This window comes from Bombina bombina, chromosome 6, assembly GCF_027579735.1.
Source record: "Bombina bombina isolate aBomBom1 chromosome 6, aBomBom1.pri, whole genome shotgun sequence".
Classification (NCBI taxonomy): Eukaryota; Metazoa; Chordata; class Amphibia; order Anura; family Bombinatoridae; genus Bombina; species Bombina bombina.
In genome coordinates, this window is record NC_069504.1 from 312745951 (window position 1) to 312772245 (window position 26295).

The following is a 26295-nucleotide window of genomic DNA, read 5'->3' on the forward strand; positions in this document are numbered from 1 at the left end:
AGCGTCGTCACATACCTGGCCGCATACGTCACTGTGAAACTATTTTGACTTGTGAAATTGAGAAGCCTTTCTATAGCGCATGCGTGGGATTTTCTATCACAAATGGGGGGGTTTATGGAAAGCTGATTATTCGCCCCTGCATGACAAACAGCCACTCGGCTATCGCCACTGCTTGTGTTGGAAGATCCATTTTACTTTAGTAGAAAGTCTGGTCACATTGTCATTGCTTTACCAACAAAAATATAATTTTGCAATGTCGTATTTTAAACTAAACATAAAGTGAAGTGCTTTGAATGCACGCCTTGTTGTTTGTATTCGTTTGAGGTTATAGGTTAAGTTATTTTATATATTTGTTTCATCCACACACAAATAAATTGTTCTATGTGTTTTAATATTTTTAAATAAGTATACATTTTCCTATCCTTACATTTATATTGGTTTTACACCATAATTCACATATATTGTTGAATAAACAGCATTCCATAACCCCCCCCCATTTGTGATAGAAAATCCCAGGCATGCGCTATGGAAAGGCTTCACAATTTTACAAGTCTAAATAGTTTCACAGTGAAGTATGCGGCCAGGTATGTGATGACGCTGGCACACATGCGCATTAGGGGCAAAATGTGTACAACATCTGATGTAATGTCAAAGGAAGTGACATGGTTCGCTCTTTTCAAAAGTTCAGTCCCTTAACAGAACACCAAAGTGAATTAGAAAGTAAGTTGAATTATAAATAATGACATTTTTTTTTTTTTTTTTTTAAATATAGCGACTGAAGCTTTCACAGTAGTTAATTTGATAACCCGTTATTGAAATTTTAAAAATTTACCATTACTTTAAAGCATGTTGTATGGTAAATGACAACATAAAAAACATATTCTGAAAGAATACCACATACTACTGTGAGTTTTCATTATGATGAAAACTACTGTAATTAAAACATCAAAATCAATATGTACTTGTATAGTGTTGTATTATGCAAATGAGAAAAATCACATGACACGTTAAGCCATGTTCTATGTTACATGATAAATGTTAAAAAGTTTACATCCGATGCTGATGTGCTTGGGTTGTCATATTTTTCCCCATATAATTGAAAGCAAAGCAGTTGCTAGTACCCAGTCAAACTGCTAAACTTCCTGCTGTGAAATCACAAGTCCTTTAGCAAAATGGCAACTAACATTTATTTTTGACAGTGTTTTGACACATGCTGGAAGTGCAACTCCCAAAAAAATTGTATTTCCAAGAAAAGAAAAGTATACTTACAAAAAAAATTGCACTTACAATAAACTAAAATTTTACTTACAAAAAAAAAAAAATTGTATTTGTAATTAACTATTTGTTTTAAAGAAATGTATTTAAACAAATATATTGTATTTGTAAATTTAGATTTGTTAGTCACAATTTATTTATAATGATAAAGAATTGCACACACTTGTCTTTATGACAGCAATCTTGTTTCACAACAAAAGGTTCATTCTTATATTAGCAGCTGCAGTAAACATAACACTAAGTTACCAGTTGTTACTTGAGTGTTGCACTAAAGTTATGGATAAAAGTAAAATGCCAACACTAAAAACCTTCTTACAATTTTTTTTCAGTACAAACTAGAAAGGCACATGTCAATCATCTGTTTATAATTAGTATTGGCACCACCATCTATAAAATATATAAAAATGTAAAATTCACATTTTTTATGTGTGTGCATTTTAGTTTTGTAGAGTGCACATGCTTATAGCATAACATAAATATATAATAACAAACCCTACAGGAAGTATAAATACTTACATGTTTGTTATGGGCAAACACATATATTTGAAGTGTTCACAGGACTGTGTATGGCTTACACACCTCAGTGAGTCCTGTGCATTTACTCAGTGGTACAGTGCTCATCTAAGATCAGTAGAGCACTGTATACTCAGGCACTGTCTGAAGAGAAACCCATGTGTGAAGTTGTCATGTGACCACAATTCCACAGGACTGCATTAACCAGGCATAACTAGATGCTAGAGCGATGTTAGAATGACGTATTTTCAAGCAAACGAACCTCGAGCAAGTTAACACGCTCTAGTCTGAATATCTTGCATATAAACAAATTCGTATAAAAACTGTATGGTTCTTTATATTTAAACGTCACCATTGTAAATCTCAGCCCACATGCCAGGTCAAGCTTCAAATAACGCTTTATGTCTTGAACTCCTATTCGAATGGTCGCATTCTTCTTGCAAAAAAATAAAAATGTGTTGACGGACGTACAGCAGAAACGTTTTCCGCAGCCCTATTGCAATTTTTTTTTTTTTACTGCAGATGGCGCAGTAGCAAAGAGTACATACATTAGTATAACATTTTATTGTGCTCCTAGTGTGGCCTGTCTATGGTACCACGTGGGAATGTGATGTCACAGCCGTGCGCCGGGGATTGTTAGAGTGCAAGCATGGAATCCTCCCTTATGAGAGGTAAGAAAGACGGTAACCGAGGGGGCAGCCGTGGAAGAGGTGTTTCTGGGTCAAGAGGAAAGGGAGCTATGAGAGGTCGTGGATTCGGACGTCAAATGGGTAGGGGACAAGATTCTCACGGGCACAGGAAGGCTAATCACAGATGGAGACCTGATCAGCACAAGGTATTCGAGGGGAGCGCCAAGGAAGGTGAGCAATAGAGAAAAAAGTACAGTAAAACGTATATGTTTCTGCCGTTTTGAGTATCCATTGAAATGTTTTATACAAGGGCTGCAAAAACTGTAATAATTTGTATAACGTACAATTTCAGTTGTAATATTCTCTCTTCACATGCCAATGCTATTTGCTATTTATAAAGAGTCTTTCATCCATTTCTAAGCCATCCTTAGCCTATATGTGTTTCTCAACCGTGGTCCTCATGTGCCCCCAAAAGGCCAGGTTTTCATTATAGTTGAGCTAGAGCACAGGTGAAATAATCAGCTGATCAGTAACCATGGTTAGTAACCTGCTCTCACCCATGAGCTGATTATTTTACCTGTGCTCTCGCTCAGTTATAATGAAAATCTGGCCTGTTGGGGGGTACTTGAGGACCTGCTGAGAAACACTGGCCTATATTATATATACACAAAAGTCAACATTTTCAGATAGAGCATAACGTCTTAACCCTTTCACTTCTAAGCCTTTAACCTTTTAACGCCGTTATGCTGTTCTAGTCTGTCATAATTTCACTGGGCTTTAGAGCCGTTATGACGGACTAGAACGTCATAGCCAACGGCTGTCCTTGTCCTGAAGCCTACTGCGCTTCCTGGATTTGATCGCGGTCTGGAGGGCGTTCCTAGGGTTATAGGGACCCCCCAGACCCGATCCAATAATTGAAATCTCGCAATCGTGATTTAAATTTGTCTACATCGGAACAGTTGTTCCATTGTAGACACTTTAACCCCGGCAGGAAAGGGTTAACATTAATGATAATTTGTGCAACAAACATTGAAAAAGATTGTAATATTAGCTAAACGTAGCTTAATATTGGTTTAAATTTTAGCTAGGCGGTGCACCCATTAAAGTGATTGTTAATTTTAATGAATTACTGCCCAGTATCTAAAAATAATCTTAAAAACGCAGGCACTTTCATTCATTTAAAATTTTGAAAGACGCTTCTTTTTTAAAATATTTACCAATGAGTGCTGGTAAACATACTGCCGTTCCTCCGCCCACATCTACTTTCTTTAGCAGATCGATGAGGAAGCTGGATTCATCATCGATCTGCTAAAGAAAGATGTGGGCGGACGAACTGTGGTATGTTTACCAGCACTCAATGGTAAATATTTTAAAAATGAAGCGTCTTTTAAATTGTAATAAATTAAAGTGCCCATGGTTTTTAACATTATTTTTAGATACTGGCCTGTAATTCATTAAAATTTACAGTCACTTTAATTAGGTCCTAGAAAGAACACTGCAATAGCTGAACACAGACAGTAATCGGCATCTGTTCACATATGTCACTATGATTGACTTGCCAGCCCATGATTAGCTAAGGATGGGCAATGCATTGCTGTTCTGTAGCTGACTATAGTTTATGTGGTGTTTTACCCATTTACAAGGGCTAAACACATAGGGGTTTATCACATTCCTTTAGAAAAAGGTTACTAATTACTTTTCTACAAAAGTCACTATTAAAGGGACAGAAACCCCCAACATTTTCTTTCGTTATTTGGATAGAACATACTTTTAAATAACTTTCTAATTTTACTTCTATTATCAAATTTGCTTCATGCTCTTGTTATCCTTTGTTGAAGGAACAGCATTGCACTACTGGCAGCTAGCAAGCCAATCACAATAGACAAATGTGTGCAGGCACCAATCAGCAGCTAGCTTCCACTAGTGTAGGATATGTGCATATTCCTTTTCAACAAAGGATACCAATAGTACAAAGTAAATGTTAAATGTATAGTTTTGCTAATTTAATAACATTGTGCTGATTTTCAGCCCCAAAGTATCAGATGTAGACTGAAGTCTACAGATTCCTGCTTCCTCCTTTTTGTGTAATCTGTCTTTTCATATGCAGGGGAGGGGGGTAGTGTTTGCTTTCCCAGCCTCTCTCACTGGATGTCCCAGCTTAACCTCATCAACAGTGCTAAACTGGGAGCATCTAAATACATTTTTAAAAAGTTTTATGCTGGATATTCTTCTCTACAGCAGTGTCCATTACATGCAGTGTTATGAAAATTGGTGTACACTGTCCCTTTTAATGGTTTGTTTTAGTTCAGTGCTTTTTTTTTACTAGTTTTTAAGTAGCATTTAAAAAAAAGTCTTAAGGTACTTCTGGTTAAATAGAGAAATATACATGGGTATTTGTCACTAAAATTCTGACAAAAGCACGTAACTTATGTAAAGTTTGCACGGAACCCAATTTTTTTTTTTTTTCTTTCATGATTCAGATAGATCCTGTAATTTTAAGCAACTTTCTAGAGCAGGGTTCTTCAAACTTTTTCCCCAAGACCCAGTGCCATGATACCACATAGCTTCTCTGCCCTATTTTAAATCTGAAAATGTTAGAGATAATATACAACAAGGTAGCTGCAATTTTTGGCAAAGTGACTAAAATGTTTGAATACTTTATTCCTGAATGTAGTCAAACTTGAAAGTGTCGTAAAAGATAATAGCACACACACACTCTCATGCAACACACATACCCACTCTCTTACCACACATACAACACAAACTCTCATACTACACACCTCTCAGACACTCGCACACAGTCACACACACTCTCACACACACACTCGTATAACACACACACACACTCTCATACCACATACCACACACACTCTCATACCACACACATTAGACACTCACACACCACATACACCACACACACACAACACACACCACACATATCACACAGTCACACACACGCTCATACAACATACACTACACACACACACTCACACTATCATACCACATACTACACACACTCTCATACCACACACACTCTCCTTCAACACTCACACACAAGTCGTGACCCAGTGAGCATGGTGTTGTGACCCAGTATTGGGTCCCGACCCATAGTTTGAAGAACCCTGTTCTAGAGTACTACTTTTATCAATCTTTCTTCATTCTCTTGGTATCTTTATTTTAAAAAGCAGGAATATAAGCATAGGAGCCGGCCCATTTTTGGTTCAGACCCTGGATAGCACTTGCTGAATAGTTGCTACATTTAGCCACCAATCAGCTAGCGGTACCTAGGTGCTAAACTAAAGATGGGCCGGCTCTTAAAGGGACATTATACACTCATTTTTTTCTTTGCATAAATGTTTTGTAGATGATCTATTTATATAGCCCATAAAGTTCTTTTTAAAAATAAATGTATAGTTTTGCTTATTTTTAAATAACATTGCTCTGATTTTCAGACTCCTAACCAAGCTCCAAAATTTTATGTGAATACTGTCAGCTACCTTCTCCAGCTTGCTCCTGTTTGTGTACAGGGTCTTTTCATATGCAAAAGAAGGGGGAGGGGGGGAGTGTCTTATTTGCCACTTGCAGTGGGCTTTCCAGCTACCTTTTCAACAGAGCCAAACTGACAGCTTCTAAGTAAGTTTTTAAACTGTTTTATGCTGGATTTTTATATCAATATCTGTGCATCTTATTCTTTATAGTAGTGTCTATTACATGCAGTTATATGAAAATGAGTGTATACTGTCCCTTTAAGCTTACATTCCTGCTTTTTTAAATAAAGATACCAAGAGAAAAAAAAAGAATAATTGATAATAGGAGTAAATTAGAAAGTTGCTTAAAACTGCATGCTTTATCTGAATCGGGAAAGCAAAAAATTGGGTTTAGTGTCCCTTTAATAACCGTAGCAAGTGATATGTGAAATATTGGTCTCATTTCCTTAGTGTAACAAAATACTATAAAACTAATATTGCAATGCTTTCTTTTTAAAATCTACTCAGGACAAGGATTTGCATTATGGAGAAAACAAAAGATTCAGTTTGAATATAAAAAATTGCAAAGAAAGCAAAGGAAAGGCAATGTTTCAAAAGAACACATGTTCACTGACAATTATCCGGAGCATCTAAAGCACCTTTACTTAGCTGAAGAAGAAATGATAAAAAAACAAGAAAAAAGGAAGAGACCAGAAGAAGATAAAGTGGAAGAAAAAGAGGAAAAAACACAAGAAATGTAAGTATCCAATGTATATGCTGTCTATACAATGTATATGCTGTCTATACAATGTATATGCTGTCTATAGTATATTTTCTCTTAAAATAAGTAGTTCTTCATTTTTTTTAAATATAAGATTTAGTTACAACTTTGTAATATACTTTTATTATTTATTTTGCCCATTCTGATGTCATTTAGCTCTGAAAATTGTGGCTTTTGTAATTCTCAAAGCTGAAGAAGCAAGCTATGGGCTTGTCAAGGCTAACCTTGCTACATATGTCTAATTGGCTTTGACTTTGCAAAACAATGTGTTTTGTACTAACAATATGACTTTGTCTAGCCTAGTTAGCTGCAGACTAAAGCCTAGATTGTCTCCTCCAAATGAGGCCAGGGGTGGTGGCGTTTGGCTTTTGTAAAAAAAATGCAGCAAAGAAGATGTTACATTTGTTTAGAGGTGGCGGATATAGCATGACAATAGAACGTTCTTGTAATTACCAGGTGCTTGCTGTCTATTTAGCTAGATCTACATGGAAATAATTGAACTTTATCTGGTATTTTGTGGACAGAAGTTTAAAGGGAATTGAAACCCCACATTTTTCTTTCAGGATTTAAATAGAGCGTGTCATTTTCAACAACTTTCTATTTTACTTCTGTTTATCAAATTTACTTTGTTCTCTTGGTATCTTTGGTTGAAAAGCAGAGTCATAAGCTTAGGAGCCGGCCCATTTCTGGAGCGCTATATGGCAGCAGTTTTGCAAAAATGTTATCCAAAGAGCCCTAGATGGCAGCATTCGTGCTCCAGATGCCTACCCCTAGGTATCTCTTCAACAAAGAATATCATTGGAAAGAAGGAAACTGGAAGCTTTTGTTTTTTAATTGTATGCTCTGTCTGTATCACAAAAGAAAAGTTTTGGGTTTCATTTTGTGTTGTCAGAACTTGTCATGTGTGCATACCAAATAAAAGCTTTTTGTTTAATTGAATCAGTCGTAGCAGGAGGAATTTAGTTTTTTATATATTCCTGTGCACCAAACTTCATAGGTTTTTTGCAAAAGCGAACCTGAATAATATAAAAACTAGATGTTATTTTCAGATTTGTTACCCTTATTTATTGTGCTAAGGTGTAAAATAAATGAAAGAAAATGGTAAGGCAAATTGTGTTGGAACACTTGACATGGAATGATGATTTTGGTGCGCCTTGCTAATTTTATGTCATTTGGTGTGGAACTGACAGGAGCACCCTGCTGTAGGACATTATGTGTGTATGCCTTTAAATTCATTTACTTCTAGAGCTTAACAGATTGTTCTTATAAATTCCATTAAAGGCACAGTCTACTGTAAAATTGGTTTCAATGACTTAGTATACCAGCTGCAGAGTATAAAACGTATGGGAAAGCCTTGCTTTATTATATTTGTATTTTTTATGCCTTTGGGTCTTTATAGTTTAATCAATATAAGCAAAAATGCACTTTACTCAGTAAGAATATATTCTAATAATAAAAATGTTTCAGTTTTGATTAGAAGCATTTATGCCTAGTACATTATTTAGTGTATGGGACTTGTGCATTTGCATTGAGCTTGTGGGTGCTGGTTGTGCAGACAGTGACACACATCATGCTGGCAGTGATGCTGTGCGCCGCTGCTGGTGCAAACTAAAAGTGATGACCAAAACACTAATAACTTTTACATAGAAGCATTTTTACTTGAAGTGACTGTAAAGTCAAAATGAAACTAATGATTTAGAAGTCATATTTTAAACAATTTTCCAGTGTACTTCTAACATTTTGATTTGCATTGTTTTCTTTATATCCTTGGTTGAAGACTAAACCGCGGTAGGCTCATAGGAGCTCAGAAGCATACACATGTGTCTTCAGCACTCTATGGCAACCGAAATTCCAACAATATATAACGCTGCCATAACAATGTTGCAAAACACCTTTTCCATAGAGTGGTAGACACGTGCACACTCACAAGCTCCTATGAGCCTACCTAGGTTTACTGCTTAACAAAGGATACCAAGCGGATGGAGCAAATGTGATAACAGAAGTAAACTGGAAAGTTGTTTAAAAGTAAACTGAAATCATGAAAGTTAATTTTTGACTTTACTGTCCCTTTAAAAAAAGCTTATTGAAATATTGCTTTTAATCAAAAGTTAAAAAAAATTAAAGACCCTGATTTTTAGTAGACTCTACCTTTTTTACTGGGCTTTCGTGTCATGTTCCTTTAAATATACAGACCTTTGAAGAAGTTTAAAAAGAAAACCGCAAACCAGAAAGCAAAAGACGACTATGAAAAAGTACAGCAGGAACGAGCAAAGAAAAGAGAGGCAAGTTGATTGTGTGTGTTACCTGTGATATTTGCTATCCGCACATTAACAAACTAGTGGATAGTTTCATTTTATTTTCAGACTAGTTTAACAGTAGACTGGGATTACAGAGTTCTGGTTGTCGAAATGTGTGAAGCAAGCAGACTAATAACAAGGAATTTATAAGCAAAAATAACCAATGATAAAGCGCTTTAGAACATTTTATCTTTGTACTTCATAGCCAAGCATTGGCAGTACAGTGGATTGTACTGGGGGAGAAAAACAGGTCACCTATTAACATGATTTATAAATAGGCATATATATATGTATATATTATAATATAATCCCCCTATTTATACATCAGTCAGGGCCTATCACAGCTTCTCTGGATGCTCTAGCTAAAACAATTGTTTAAAAGTAAACATTTTAGTAAATAATACAATTTATTGGAGTTTCCTATTTATTTTACCTTTACAATCATATGAAACCCAAATGTTTTCTTTCGTGATTCAGATAGAGCATGCAATTTTTAGCAACTTTTTTTTTTTTTTTTTTTTTTTTATATTTTTATTAGGAAATCAGATGGGATACAGAAATAATAAAAAAGGAAGACAGCAATGGGGGGCATTATCAGAAACATAACAACAAAAAGAAAAATTTTAACAATATACCCCCAAAGCATAACATCAGTTAAATCATAGCATTTGACTCTATAGCTATTATAAGCTGAGCTCTTCAATATCTGTCCCCACTGAGTCTTTCAATATGTCTCATCTGAAGACTTATTTTCTGGTAGAACTTACTAGACAACACGAAAAACTAAATAGATAAATATAAGAAACAGAAACCGAAAAACAAAGACAACAATAAGAAAAAAATAAATAAATAAAATTCCATATCCGCTTTCAGATTTATATTCACATTCAGCCCTCTCCGGTATTGGCTTATTATACCTGCGGCAGTTCATTCCTTAATATGGCATTCATAACATATTCTGTCGATCTTAAAGGGTAAATAATTTTCTTCTGTATATCTATTGTCTGAGAACATATAAAGATTTCCCATTTTTTTTAAAAATTCTCGACTTCATTACTTTTATCTTGTTCTATCATACATTGTTCTAATGTCATTTGTTTAAAAATAAAATTACTAACTTCTGCGATGGCTGGTAATTTTTTTGAAATCCAAGTTCTCAACAACAGAAACCTAGCCACCCCTATAACTAGTTCAATAAATAATTTATTTTTCATTCTAGACTCTGCTTGGAATAGAAAAAAGACTATGTCTCGGGAGACTGATATCTCTGTTTTTAGTATCCTTGAGAGTAGAAAACTTATTTTATTCCAATACTGTCTGACTAATGTACAGTCCCAAAAATAATGCACAATATCTGCCCCTTTTATCGCCACATTTCACACATTTGTCTTTAATTTGGCTGTTCCATCTTGACATAACACAGGGTGTTAGATATGTTTGATTAAGTAAGAAGATATGTGCTTCTCTAAAATTAGAAGTAAAAATCTTGTTTATTCTATTGATACTGTTTTGTATGTGATCTTCATTACACTCTCTGAACCTCTTCAGGTGCCATTTTTTAACAATCCGTTTTAGATTTAAACTACCCTCGTATCGGAGAGACTCATTATACCATTTTTTAATCAAGAAATCTCCCGCTTTACTTAAATTAAAATTCAGCATGAGTGGAGGCCAATCCCAGTCCTTATTTTGAAGGTATAATAGCTTGTTAGCTAGGTTCCTTAATTGTAAGTAAGCAAAGAAAAATTTGTTGGGTAAGTCAAATTCAGTTCTTAACTCCTCAAATGCTTTGGTCTGTGGAGTCTCTGTATTGAAATTAATCATTTGGCCAATATATATCAATCCCTTTCTTTTCCACCTGTGGAAAACTGCAGATTTTAACGCTTCAGGGAAAAGGGGATATCCGGTTATTGTTAGATAGTTAGATATTGTATAGTTGACTTTTAATTTTTTACAATACTGATGCCATGCTTTTATAATAACCATAACTGAGCTGATCTTTTTGATCTTCTTTGGTATATCTGGTCCTTTAGTATGCAGTAAAGCCTTTAAAGAGTAAGGTTTCACTATTCCCTCTTCCAATGGCCTTGCTGTATAATATTCCTTATCTAAAAGCCATTCGGCTGCTATTTTAACAAGACATGCTAAATTATATTTTCCTATGTCTGGAAGTGCGAATCCTCCAAATTCCTTTAAAAAAGAGAGTATTTTGAGTGAGATTTTTTTTTCTTTTCTTACCCCATAAAAAATCAGTTATATTTTTATTGAATGCTTTAATATCTGTGGTCTTAATAAGTAGCAGTAGATTCTGCATTTTATACTGTATTTTTGGGAAAATAATCATTTTAATTTAACTAATTTTGCCTGACAAGGCCAAAGGTATATATTTCCATACATTTAACTGGTCAAAGATTTTCTGGAAAATTGGTTTGACGTTCAGATCATACCAGAACTTGGGGTTCTTACTAAGATTAATACCTAGATATGTAATCTGATCTACTACTTTATAAGGGATTAGAATATTAGATTCTTTTAGTTTGTTGAGCCATAAAAGCTCAGTTTTGTTAGTATTAACTCTATAGCCCGAGAAGGAGCTATATAGTTCTATTATATCCATTAATTGTGGGATATTCTGTTTACTATTTCTTAGGAATATCAAAATATCATCAGCATATAACAGAATCTTCTCCTCTATATTATTACAGACAATCCCTTGCATCTCTTGACGAATTTTAATGGCTAGTGATTCAATAGACAAGTTAAACAAAAAAGGCGACAAGGGACAGCCTTGTCTTGTACCTCTTTTCAGCGCAATTTCTGCAGATTCTACTCCATTCACTGAAATTACAGATATCGGATTATTGTATATTGCTTTGATATAATTTAAAAAGGAGCCCGAGAAGCCAAACTTAGACAGTGATGTGAAAAGATGGTCCCACTGCACTGCATCAAAAGCTTTTTCTGCATCTATGGCTATTAAAGCTGCATCTTCTTTTATCCCCTGATGATTATCTGTTAGATCATTAAAATATTAAATAATGATGCATGCTTTGCGTATGTTTACCACAGAGCTTCGATTGTTCATAAACCCTACCTGATTAGTGTGTATAATATTACCAAAAAAATTTTTTTAATCTTTCCATGACTATTATTGCTAGAATCTTATAGTCCACGTTTAGTAGGGAAATAGGTCTATAAGCATCTGGCTTCTCGGGGTCCCTTCCTTTTTTATATATCAAAATTGTAATTGCTTTGGTGAAGCTCTTTGACATTGTAGCATTCTCTGAATAATACGAATTATATAATTTAGTCAAATATGGTGCGATTTCTTTTTTTAATATTTTATAAAACTCAGCTGGTAGATGATCCGGCCCGGGTGCTTTATTTAGTTTAATCTTATTGATTGTTGTTTCTACTTCTTCTACCGTAATAGGCTGATTAATTGTGTTAGCTTCTTCCAGTGTTATTTTGGGAGTAGTTATTGAATCCCAAAACCGCTTCTTATTCGACCTATCTAACTCACATGCACCATAAAAATTGCTATATATTTGATGAAAGATCTCATTTATTTCTGTCGTGTATGTATGTATCTCCTACTTTTATTGCCGATATTATATTAGGTTTTTTTTCAGATTTGACTAATTTCGCTAGGAGACTACCTGTTTTATTTCCAAATTTCATAAACTTTGCTTTACTTTTCAGATCTTCTCTAATAGTTTCTTGTGTGTAAAATGTGTCCCTTTCTTGTTTTGCCTGGGTATAGCTGGACCAGTTATTCTTTGTAGCATTTAGTAAATATCTGTTGTAAGAATTTATTACTTGATTCGTTAATTGTTCTTCCCTTCTCTTTCTTTTCTTTTTAAATTTAGCCATGAAACTTATTATTTCTCCCCTTAACACAGTTTTAGCTGTTTCCCACAGTATTTCTACCCTATCTAAATACTCTCTATTCAAATTAAGAAAAATATTCAATTTTTCTCTCAACATAGCTACGAAAGATGTATTTTTCAGCATGTATTTCGGGAAGTGGAAAAAAATTCTTTTAGGGCTGTTGTTAATACTTCCTCTAAAATAAGTTCTAGAGTAATAGGAGCGTGATCAGATATGATCACATCTTTTATGTCTGCCTTTGGATCGGTCAACAGCAAGGGCTCAGATATAAAAAAAAAAAATCAAAAGTATGCAGGATTCTCATTTCCTTTGATATTCTAGAATCCTTTTTCCTACCTTTCGTACTTTTCCTGTCTAATGGAAATCTAGGTGTTAAATTAAAATCGCCAGCAATTATTAGATTTTTTTTCAGTATACTTTAACAATAATACCTGCAATTTATTCCAAAATTCCAGGTCCAAATTATTTGGGCCATAAACATTACACAATGTATAAATCTTTTTTTTTTTTATTTCTATTTCAATAATAATATAACGTGCATTGTCATCTATTTTAACTTCAAGAATTTTGTATTCTACATTCTTACCAAATAATATAGCTACGCCCTTTTTCCTTTCTGAGCATGGAGTGGCGACTACTTCTTTTACCCAGTTAACTTTTAATTTAGCTAATTCTGTTGCCGACAATCTAACTTCCTAAAGGAAGGCAATGTCAGTATTTAATTTTTTAAGGTGCTTTAAGATTGTCTTTCTTTTTAATAGGGGACACAATACCACCGACATTCCACGAGGTAAAATCAAGTGAGTTCCTTATACCCCGTGTCATAATATTCTATACAAGCTGCCAACCGCCATCATTTTCCTTAACTGCTAAAAGTCTTTCATACCGTTGAAGGCTGATATAGGAAAAAACAAAACAAGCAATACAGAACAAAAAAAAAAAACAAAAAGGACAAAAAAACACCCATACAAATTAAAATTTTAACACTGTTCATAGTTAGGTCATGCATCCTGACAAACTGCGACATAATATTGATTAGCTTCTTGACTGTTCTGAAAGGACTTAAAGCCATCCTTACCTCCTACTTTCAAAATAGCAGGATAGACTACAAATGCCTGAAGCCCCTTTTGAATAAATTGCGAACATAACTGTGACATTATTTATCTTTTATTCGAGGTTTCCAGGGAAAAGTCTTGAAAGATAAGGACTTTTCTGTCATCCAACAAAAGTGGTTCTGTAAGTTTTTTTTAAAGTATTTTAAGATTTCAACTTTGTCCTTATAGTTCAAGAATTTTGCTATCACTGGCCTAGTGCGAGATCTATCAATAGGGTCTTCACCCAAGTATTGCTTGCTTAAGCCCAGTCTGTGTACCCGCTCAGCTATAATTTCTGATCCTTCCCTTTGTATACCTAGTTTCCTCGGTATCTCTTTGGTAATAAGTACTTCTAAATCTTTATTTACATATTTTTCAGGTATGCCTATAAATCTTAAATTATTTCTTCTTGATCTATCTTCTGCAACATCCGCTCTATCTTGTAATTTTACAATTTTTCCGGTTAGTTCTTCAATCATATTACTTTTAATAGCCAGTTGATCCTCTAAGTTAGAGATTCTATTTTCTATTTCTCCTATTCTCGCATTAAAGTGTTTTAACTCATTCGATACTGTTGATATCTCTAACCTGAGATTATCAAACTGTGGCATCAGTAAAGCAGAAATTTTAGTTATTAACATTTGTGTGTCTATATTTACATGTGACGTATTCGAACTATCTAAATTCTCTTGTGTGGATTCAGTTATATTTTTATTCTTGTTTCTTTCCCTAGTTTTAGCTGCCATTACAGCTGGAGACTTATCTTTTGAATTTTGAATAAACTTATCCATTGAAGGTCACTTTTCCTTTTTACTGTGAAGGGATGGCGCAGGAGGAAGAAAAAAAAAAAAAAGGGGGGGTGTGAGGATAGAATCTAATGTGGAAAAGTAGTTGTAGTGGGTAGAAGCCCCTCGGGCGGGTGTGAATCTAGGTGTTCAGGCTCTAAGCCAAGCTCTGCATATAGAATAATAATGGGGTGAGTGCTAGTGTGACGTAAAATACCAGTGGAGGGAAAAAAAAAAAAAAAGTGCCAAAAATGTGAAAAGTGTCTTAAGTCAGCAGTGAGTAGATAGTGTAAAGTGTGTAGGGGAGAGAAAAAAAAAATAAGGAGCACCTCCTAGGTCAATATTTCAATCAGATATTTAGTGGATTTTGAATAAAAGAATATCAAGTACCCAGCAACGAATAACTTTTGGTGTTGGGCAATGTACAGATTTCTGAACTATTTTTTTGTCTATGATTTTAACCTCTTAACTAATTTTAGGAGCAGTTTATATCACTGCAGAAGGATATTCTGTAGGTATATTAATTCTATTTGTACTTATTGCTCAGGTACCTTCAAGAACCAACTTCTATATAAATTTTACAGTGCCTACAGTATGGTACTATAGATCTTATTCAAAACATCACATTCAGTCTTAGATTAATTAAAACGGAGTTCAATTCACTGTACACTCTTCTGTTTTAACAATGTGGCCTATCAAGTCTTCCAAGTACCAGCTTGAACCAAGTGCCAGATACTTCACTGGGTTCTTTACACTCCGCACACAGCACAGACCTCTTGTGGCAAGCTCCCAGACTTACACCCTAGACACTCTGCATGTTGTTCCAGATATCGGATTGAACCAGGTACCTAGTTCTTCACTGGGTTCTATACACACTAAGCACAGCACAGTCCTCTTGCCTGCTAATCCCAGACTTGCGGCCTAGATATTCTTCTTATTGAAATAGTAGGACTTTCATTCAGCTTGATACTCTATCCCTTTTTCATTACCAAATAAGACAATCCTGAATTAGTTATAGCCAAATTTTATATCAAAATCAATATCAGCTGTCAGACTTTTCCAGATGCCAACTTGAACCTAGTGCCAGTTTCTTCACTGGGAACTTCACACCCCATACACAGCACAGTCCTTCACACTTATCCCAGGCTTACAAACTAGGCACTCAATATATTCTTCGTTGTGATATATTGCAGTTAAGCCCCTCTAGCTCAGGCTCTGCTTTATACCTGCAGGGTTACTTTTTTATGCATATTTCAGGTCTGGGCTGTATATTTAACCCCGGGGGTTTCTTTTCCTTTTTCTTTCTTTTTATATCTGTATTTTTTTCTCTTTTCTTTTCCTTTTTGCAGCAGATTTGATAGGATCAAATGTGTCAGTGCGGGGCCTACTGGCTCTATTTTGTATGTAGCAGTTTTCTTCACTGGGGCAAATAATGTATAACACCTGCCTAAAAAGAACCTGCTGGATTTCAGGGTCCTGAATCAGTGACCATCTTTAAAATATCAGACTGTTATAAGCCTTCACGGCCGCTTCCCCCTGTATATTACAAGGGCCAGGTATCACATTCCATCTGAATTATTTGTCCGTCTTTTTTTCCAACCAGAGATGACATAGATTAGGCAGAACAAGCAAATAATTATCTCAGTCTTTGATGTTATCTCGGTTTTTACAGGATATCAGTCAACATCTTCCCTGCACCCAGACTAATGCAGCTGCACACACACTTCTCACATCCTTATAGTCAGAAAAAGAGAATACCCTCGCACCAGCCTTTACAACGCATAGTCATCTGCCACATTAGTACTTATCTTGAGGGATGGCTTTTTTCTCTGATAAGTCGTCAGCCTTAGAAAACCATGTCCGTGTCCATGAACAGCGTTGCTCCTGCGATAGAGCTCTACCAGCTGTGAGAAATTTTCGGTGGAGTGCCTTTGGAACCTCTGTGTCACGTACCCTCTGAGCGTAGCCTGCTGTGGCTTCACGATAGTCGGTGAAAAACGCTCCCTGTCTGGTACTCTTTGCGCGGCTCTTTTCTGGGCCTAGAGCCTGTGACTGGTGGTTGGAGTATACTCAGAGCAAACGCTGACTGCGCGCCTCTCCGATGTCACCGCCCACCGGACCAATTTTTAGCAACTTTCTAATTTTCTCCTATTGTTGATTTTTCTTCGTTCTCTTTGTATCTTTATTTGAAAAGCAGGAATGTAAGCTTAGGGGCCAACCTATGTATGATTCAGCACCTGGGTGGTGCTTGCTGATTGGTGGCTAAATGTAGAAACTTGGCTATTTCTTACTCTGTAAAACACAAGACATTGCATGGTTTGTTTTTTCCATATTGTAAACTACTTACAAACTCTAATAACAATTAGTATTGTTAGTATGTTATGTTACTTTTAGTACAGTATTTATGTATAAAAAGTACTATATATGTAGTAATTTTACATTTGTATCTGTGTGTTTTTTGTTTGTTTTGTGTTTTTTTTTTTTTTATGGGTTTTTTTGTCATCCTAGGAGGCTGAGAGAAATAGAAAGCAAAGAGAAGAGGCGCTCCAATTATACAAGAAAAAGAAAATGGAAACTTTTAAAATATTGAATACAAAGACAAAGAAAGGACAGCCAAACTTTAATGTACAGATGGAATACCTGCTTCAGAAGATACAGAAACCTTAGTATTTTATGAGATATTGAATTTAAAAGGGCATCATCGCTGGTGCGTCATTGGACTGTCTTCTCTTGTGAGAAAGTTGTATCAAGGAAGCGGTTGTAGAAATTCAAACTTTATTTAAAAAAAAAAAAATAAACATTATTTTAACATTTCTACAAACACTTTTAAATTATCTTTATAAGTAACCTGGCTGGTAAAATGTATCATTTTGTGCTCTGCAAACTTTAGTTTATGGATAAGTAAAAATTAAAAACCCATGTTGCTTTTAATATTATGTTTTCTCCTTTTATTCAATTTCACAATGCTAAATCTCACCTATTTTGATTTTATCATTTGTAATCATTTTCTCAAAGTTTTAAGGTGGGCTGTTAATAATAATAATAATAATTTGATTTAAAAAAAAAGCACCTTTGTAGCACTCGAATACATTAATTATAATAATTTATATATATTTCTCCAACATAGGTGTGTCCGGTCCACGGCGTCATCCTTACTTGTGGGATATTCTCTTCCCCAACAGGAAATGGCAAAGAGCCCAGCAAAGCTGGTCACATGATCCCTCCCAGGCTCCGCCTACCCCAGTCATTCTCTTTGCCGTTGCACAGGCAACATCTCCACGGAGATGGCTAAGAGTTTTTTGGTGTTTAAATGTAGTTTTTATTCTTCAATCAAGAGTTTGTTATTTTAAAATAGTGCTGGTATGTACTATTTACTCTGAAACAGAAAAGAGATGAAGATTTCTGTTTGTAAGAGGAAAATGATTTTAGCAACCGTTACTAAAATCGATGGCTGTTTCCACACAGGACTGTTGAGATGAATTAACTTCAGTTGGGGGAAACAGTGGGCAGACTTTTGCTGCTTGAGGTATGACACATTTCTAACAAGACTTGGTAATGCTGGAAGCTGTCATTTTCCCTATGGGAACCGGTAAGCCATTTTCTTAGTTTAGTATAAGAATAAAGGGCTTCACAAGGGCTTTAAAGACTGGTAGACATTTTTCTGGGCTAAAACGATTACTTTATAAGTACATTTAGTGGATTATTACTATAAATAGTTCTTTTAATCTTGGGGATGTATTAAAAAAAACGGCAGGCACTGTATTGGACACCTTTTTCACTGGGGGCCTTTTCTAGTCATAGGCAGAGCCTCATTTTCGCGCCACTAATGCGCAGTTGTTTTTGGAAAGCAAGGCATGCAGATGCATGTGTGAGGAGCTAAGAACCACTGAAAAAGCTTATTGAAGGCGTCATTTGGTATCGTATTCCCCTCTGGGCTTGGTTGGGTCTCAGCAAAGCAGATACCAGGGACTGTATAGGGGTTAAATGTAAAAACGGCTCCGGTTCCGTTATTTTAAGAGTTAAAGCTTTCAAATTTGGTGTGCAATACTTTTAAGGCTTTAAGACACTGTGGTGAAATTTTGGTGAATTTTGAACAATTCCTTCATACTTTTTCACATATTCAGTAATAAAGTGTGTTCAGTTTAAAATTTAAAGTGACAGTAACGGTTTTATTTTAAAACGTTTTTTGTGCTTTGTTATCAAGTTTATGCCTGTTAACATGTCTGAACCATCAGATAGACGATGTTCTGTATGTTTGGAAGCCAAGGTTCCTCCCCATTTAAATATATGTGATGAATGTGACATAGTGTCCAAACAAAGTAGGGACGATGATGCCACTGATAATGATGTTGCCCAAAATGATTCCTCAAGCGAGGGGAGTAAGCATGGTACTGCATCATCCCCTTCTGTGTCTACACCAGTCTTGCCCACACAAGAGGCCCCTAGTACATCTAGTGCGCCTATCCTTCTTACTATGCAACAATTAACGGCTGTAATGGATAATTCTATTAAAAACATTTTGTCCAAAATGCCCACTTATCAGAGAAAGCGCGATTGCTCTGTTTTAGATACTGAAGAGCATGAGGACGCTGATGATAATGGTTCTGACATACCCTCACACCAATCTGAAGGGGCCAGGAGGGAGGTTTTGTCTGAGGGAGAAATTTCAGATTCAGGAAAAATTTCTCAACAAGCTGAACCTGATGTTATTACTTTTAAATTTAAATTAGAACATCTCCGCGCTCTGCTTAAGGAGGTGTTATCTACTCTGGATGATTGTGACAATTTGGTCATTCCAGAAAAGTTATGTAAGATGGACAAGTTCCTAGAGGTCCCGGTGCCCCCTGATGCTTTTCCTATACCCAAGCGGGTGGCGGACATTGTAAATAAGGAATGGGAAAGGCCCGGCATACCTTTTGTTCCTCCCCCTATATTTAAAAAATTATTTCCTATGGTCGACCCCAGAAAGGACTTATGGCAGACAGTCCCCAAGGTCGAGGGGGCGGTTTCTACTCTAAACAAACGCACTACTATCCCTATAGAAGATAGTTGTGCTTTCAAAGATCCTATGGATAAAAAATTAGAGGGTTTGCTTAAAAAGATGTTTGTTCAGCAAGGTTACCTTCTACAACCAATTTCATGCATTGTTCCTGTCACTACAGCAGCGTGTTTCTGGTTCGAAGAACTAGAAAAGTCGCTCAATAAAGACTCTTCGTATGAGGAGGTTATGGACAGAGTTCAAGCACTTAAATTGGCTAACTCTTTTATCTTAGACGCCACTTTGCAATTAGCTAGATTAGCGGCGAAAAATTCAGGTTTTGCTATTGTGGCGCGCAGAGCGCTTTGGCTAAAGTCTTGGTCAGCGGATGTGTCCTCCAAGAACAAATTGCTTAACATCCCTTTCAAAGGTAAAACGCTGTTTGGCCCTGACTTGAAAGAGATTATTTCAGACATCACTGGGGGAAAGGGCCACGCCCTTCCTCAGGATAGGTCTAAGGCTAAAAATAAGCCAAATTTTCGTCCCTTTCGCAGAAACGGACCAGCCTCAAATTCTACACCCTCTAAGCAAGAGGGTAATAGTTCTCAAACCAAACCAGCCTGGAGACCGATGCAAGGCTGGAACAAGGGTAAGCAGGCCAAGAAACCTGCTACTAAAACAGCATGAAGTGTTGGCCCCCGATCCGGGACCGGATCTGGTGGGGGGCAGACTCTCTCTCTTTGCTCAGGCTTGGGCAAGAGATGTTCAGGATCCTTGGGCGCTAGAAATAGTTTCTCAAGGTTATCTCCTGGAATTCAAGGAACTACCCCCAAGAGGGAGGTTCCACAGGTCTCAATTGTCTTCAAACCAAATAAAAAGACAGGCATTCTTACATTGTGTAGAAGACCTGGTAAGAATGGGAGTGATTCATCCTGTTCCATTAGGAGAACAAGGGATGGGGTTTTACTCCAATCTGTTCATAGTTCCCAAAAAAGAAGGAACATTCAGACCAATTTTAGATCTCAAGATTCTAAACAAATTTCTCAGGGTTCCATCGTTCAAGATGGAAACCATTCGAACAATTCTTCCTACCATCCAGGAAGGTCAATTCATGACCACTGTGGATTTAAAGGATGCGTATCTACATATTCCTATCCAAGAGGAACATCATCGGTTCCTAAGGTTCGCCTTTCTGGACAAGCATTACCAGTTTGTGGCACTTCCATTCGGATTAGCCACTGCTCCAAGGATTTTCACAAAGGTACTAGGGTCCCTTCTAGCGGTGCTAAGACCAAGGGGCATTGCAGTAGTACCTTACTTGGACGACATACTGATTCAAGCGTCGTCTCTGTCAAAAGCAAAGGCTCATACGGACATTGTCCTAGCCTTTCTCAGATCTCACGGGTGGAAAGTGAACATAGAAAAGAGTTCTCTGTCCCCGTCAAGAAGAGTTCCCTTCTTGGGAACAATAGACTCCTTAGAAATGAAGATTTTTCTGACAGAGGCCAGAAAATCAAAACTTCTAAGCTCTTGTCAAGTACTTCATTCTGTTCTTCTTCCTTCCATAGCGCAGTGCATGGAAGTAATAGGTTTGATGGTTGCGGCAATGGACATAGTTCCTTTTGCACGAATTCATCTAAGACCATTACAACTGTGCATGCTCAGACAGTGGAATGGGGATTATACAGACTTGTCTCCGACGATCCAAGTAGATCAAAGAACCAGAGATTCACTCCGTTGGTGGCTGAACCTGGACAACCTGTCACAAGGAATGAGCTTCCGCAGACCAGAGTGGGTCATTGTCACGACCGACGCCAGTCTGGTGGGCTGGGGCGCGGTCTGGGAACCCCTGAAAGCTCAGGGTCTATGGTCTCGGGAAGAATCTCTTCTCCCGATTAAACATTCTGGAACTGCGAGCGATATTCAATGCTCTCAAAGCTTGGCCTCAACTAGCAAAGGCCAAATTCATAAGGTTTCAATCAGACAACATGACAACTGTTGCATATATCAACCATCAGGGGGGAACAAGGAGTTCCCTGGCGATGAAGTGACCAAAATAATTCAATGGGCGGAGAATCACTCCTGCCACTTGTCTGCAATCCACATCCCAGGAGTGGAAAATTGGGAAGCGGATTTTCTGAGTCGTCAGACTTTCCATCCGGGGGAGTGGGAACTCCATCCGGAAATCTTTGCCCAAATAACTCAATTATGGGGCATTCCAGACATGGACCTGATGGCGTCTCGTCAGAACTTCAAGGTTCCTTGCTACGGGTCCAGATCCAGGGATCCCAGGGCGACTCCAGTAGATGCACTGATAGCGCATTGGACCTTCAACCTAGCTTATGTATTCCCACCGTTCCCTCTCATTCCCAGGCTGGTAGCCAGGATCAATCAGGAGAGGGCTTCGGTGATCTTGATAGCTCCTGCGTGGCCACGCAGAACTTGGTATGCAGACCTGGTGAATATGTCATCGGCTCCACCATGGAAGCTACCTTCTTGTTCAAGGTCCATTCGAACATCCGAATCTGGCTTCACTCCAACTGACTGCTTGGAGATTGAACGCTTGATTTTATCAAAGCGTGGGTTTTCAGATTCTGTCATTGATACTCTTGTTCAGGCTAGAAAGCCTGTAACTAGGAAAATTTACCATAAAATATGGAAAAAATATATTTGTTGGTGTAAATCTAAAGGATTCCCATGGAACAAGATAAAAATTCCTAAGATTCTATCCTTTCTACAGGAGGGTTTGGAGAAAGGATTATCTGCAAGTTCTTTGAAGGGACAGATTTCTGCTTTATCTGTTTTACTTCACAAAAAACTGGCGGCTGTGCCAGATGTTCAAGCTTTTGTTCAGGCTCTGGTTAGAATCAAGCCTGTTTACAAACCTTTGACTCCTCCTTGGAGTCTCAATTTAGTTCTTTCAGTTCTTCAAGGGGTTCCGTTTGAACCCTTACATTCCGTAGATATTAAGTTACTATCTTGGAAAGTTTTGTTTTTGGTTGCAATTTCTTCTGCTAGAAGAGTTTCAGAGTTATCTGCTCTGCAGTGTTCTCCTCCTTATCTGGTGTTCCATGCAGATAAGGTGGTTTTGCGTACTAAACCTGGTTTTCTTCCGAAAGTTGTTTCTAACAAGAACATTAACCAGGAGATAGTTGTGCCTTCTTTGTGTCCGAATCCAGTTTCAAAGAAGGAGCGTTTGTTACACAATTTGGATGTAGTTCGTGCTCTAAAATTCTATTTAGAGGCTACAAAGGATTTCAGACAAACATCTTCTTTGTTTGTTGTTTATTCTGGTAAAAGGAGAGGTCAAAAAGCAACTTCTACCTCTCTCTCTTTTGGCTTAAAAGCATCATCCGATTGGCTTATGAGACTGCCGGACGGCAGCCTCCTGAAAGAATCACAGCTCACTCCACTAGGGCTGTGGCTTCCACATGGGCCTTCAAGAACGAGGCTTCTGTTGATCAGATATGTAAGGCAGCGACTTGGTCTTCACTGCACACTTTTACCAAATTTTACAAATTTGATACTTTTGCTTCTTCGGAGGCTTTTTTTGGGAGAAAGGTTTTGCAAGCCGTGGTGCCTTCCATCTAGGTGACCTGATTTGCTCCCTCCCATCATCCGTGTCCTAAAGTTTTTGGTATTGGTTCCCACAAGTAAGGATGACGCCGTGGACCGGACACACCTATGTTGGAGAAAACAGAATTTATGCTTACCTGATAAATTACTTTCTCCAACGGTGTGTCCGGTCCACGGCCCGCCCTGGTTTTTTTAATCAGGTCTGATGAATTATTTTCTCTAACTACAGTCACCACGGTATCATATGATTTCTCCTATGCATATTCCTCCTTTACGTCGGTCGAATGACTGGGGTAGGCGGAGCCTGGGAGGGATCATGTGACCAGCTATGCTGGGCTCTTTGCCATTTCCTGTTGGGAAGAGAATATCCCACAAGTAAGGATGACGCCGTGGACCGGACACACCGTTGGAGAAAGTAATTTATCAGGTAAGCATAAATTCTGTTTTTCCATGGGAAACTCATACCCGACTCAAAACCTAAAATGTATACTTTATTATTGATAGCTAAACTGTGGAGCAACATGCTCCTAATATTAAAAATACATTAATTTTAAAAAATGAAATCTGAAACACAAAATTGCCTTGTCAAGCTGTCTTTTTTTTTTTCCAGCAATCCATTAATAACTTATCATAAATGATAATTCAGTTGCTAGTAACCAAATTTTAGTTATATATTAAGCAACTATAAAATACAATCTGCCCTATTACCAATAAGGCTAATCCTTATGACATCACTGTTAGTGACTATAATATTAGAGGTTGGTCACTGCTTAGTCTAGCAATCAAATATGTGCCTACTAAATTTCAAATGCAATTAACTCTGCATTTAGTATTGTAGATTTCAAAATCCTCTGACTTGAGTTTTAACCCGAGCCTTTGTATGTTCCCACATAATAAGCAATATTTAGCCACTCACAAAATCCTACATTTAAACGCACATCAATGTTTCATCCTATCCTATAGGTCAAATATGTAAACATGAGCTGGCCACGTTCCTCATGGAGCTTTCTATAGTCTCAAGTCATCTGATATTACCAACTCTCAACGTGTTTTTGTATATTCTTGCCCATCAATTGCTTCATATCTCCTATGAGGATTATTAACATTTATGTTTCTCTGTGCAATTTTGCCATCCCTCTAACTGGGCTGGCTTTGTGTCAGGAACTTACCTCCAAACGATCCTGCAATGGGCTCCTGTCTCGGCATTCCATGTAGAGGAAAGCTGAGGTCTATCCTCTACAGTGGCGGCTGCTCTTCCTAGGCACATATGGCCATGCTGATTTACAGAGGCCATGCAGAATTACAGGAACTCCCACCTAAATGGCTACAGGTGTGGGAGTTCCTATATAAATCCAGTTATTGAGAGGTGCACCTAATCCTTTTTCTACTCTCATATATCCTGTGATGCAACAAGCTTTACATACCTTGTTGCTGTGCCTGCTGAGTCTCCTGTGCTTTTTGTAACCAGTGGCAGCTTACCTGCAACCTTACCAACAGTACCCTCTGGGTATCCTTTGTCTGCTGAGTCTTCTGTATCTTGCTGTACCACTCGCAGTTCACCTGTATTCCACTGCACCTGCTTCACTCACCTGGTATCCATGACAGCCCGCTGAGTTCCTGTATTCCGCTGTACCAGTGACAGCTTACCTGAATCCTGCTGTACCTATTGCACCTACCTAGTATCCTGTGACAGCCTCACCAACAGAACATGCTGGGTATCCTGTGCCTGCTGACTCTGCTGTACCAGTTGCAGCTTACTTATATCCAGTTGTATCTGCTGCACTCACCTGATATTCCTTGACTGCCTCCCCAACAGTACCCGCTGGGTATCCTGGGCCTGCTGAGTCTCCTGTATCCTGCTGTACTAGTGTCAGCTTACCTGAATCCTGCTGTACCCATTGCACCTACCAGGTATCCCATGACAGCCTCACCAACAGTACTCGCTGGTTATCCTGGGCCTGCTGAGTCTCATGTAGCCTGCTGTACCAGTGGCAACTTACCTGAATCTCAATGTACCCATTGCACCTACCTGGTATCCCATGACAGCCTCATCAATAGTTCCCACTGGGTATCCTGTGCTTGCTGAGTCTCTTATATTCTGCTGTTGCAGTGGCAGCTTACTTGTATCCTGCTGCACCTACTGGTATCCCTTGACAGTCTCACCAACCGTACCGGCTAAATCTCCTGTATCCTGCAGTGACAGCTTACCTGAATTCCACTGTACCTACTGGTATCCTTTGACAGCCTCACTGACAGTACCCGCTGGGTTTCCTGTCCCTTCGAAGTGTCCCACTGTACTAGTGGCAGCCTACTTGTATCCTGCTATACCTGCTGGTATCGCTTGACAGCCTCACCAATAGTACCCGTTGGGTATTCTGTGCCTGCTGAGTCTCCTGTAACCTGTTGTTCCAGTGGCAGCTTACCTGAATCCTGCTGTACCTGTTGCACCTACCTGGTATCCTGTGACAGCCTCATCACCAGTACCTGCGGTGCCTGCTGAGTCTGATGTATCCTGCTGTACCAGTAACGGCTTACCTGTATCCTGCTTTACCTGCTCCACTCACCTGGTATCCCTCATAGCCTGCTGAGTCTTCTTTATCCTGTTGTACCAGTGGTAGCCTACCTGAATCATGCTGTAACTGCTGCACCTACTTGGAATCCCGTGGCAGTCTCGTAGTACCCACTGAATATACTGTCTGCTGTACTAGAGGCAGCTTGCCTGAATCTTGTTTTCTCTAGTGCATCTAATTGGTATCCTTTGCCAGCCTGTGCACCTATATCTGCTGGACATTTACTCCTTCCCTCTTGGTACCTAACTGCTGAACTGTTCTCATGGTACCTTTTTAGCCTGTTCCTGGACTCTGCTCTTGTTTTACCATTGTTATTGATCAATTCTTATTTTAGTTTTTCTTGCTTTATTAAAGTCTTGTAAAATACGTATTTTCCTGTATATTGAGTTCCACTCACTAACACTCACACTTTGTGTCCGACACACAGGTCAATGCATGA

The 26295-nt window shown here is 37.8% G+C and overlaps 2 protein-coding genes across 2 annotated transcripts in view; one reads left to right on the forward strand and one right to left on the reverse strand.

Annotated features, from left to right (window-relative positions):
• Nucleotides 1-2052, reverse strand: part of METTL25 (methyltransferase like 25) — a gene marked incomplete in the record, with an annotated part of 826773 nt that extends 824721 nt beyond the window's left edge. Inside the window, 1 exon segment of the mRNA XM_053716932.1 lies at nt 1792-2052.
• A 215-nt stretch (nt 2053-2267) lies between these two features.
• Nucleotides 2268-17663, forward strand: CCDC59 (coiled-coil domain containing 59). Its single transcript, XM_053716933.1, has 4 exons — nt 2268-2648; nt 6413-6641; nt 8857-8947; nt 17241-17663. Exons 1-4 carry the CDS (start codon nt 2438-2440, stop codon nt 17397-17399), a joined length of 690 nt encoding a protein of 229 aa, XP_053572908.1. The 5' UTR covers nt 2268-2437; the 3' UTR covers nt 17400-17663.
• Nucleotides 17664-26295: the final 8632 nt, after the last annotated feature.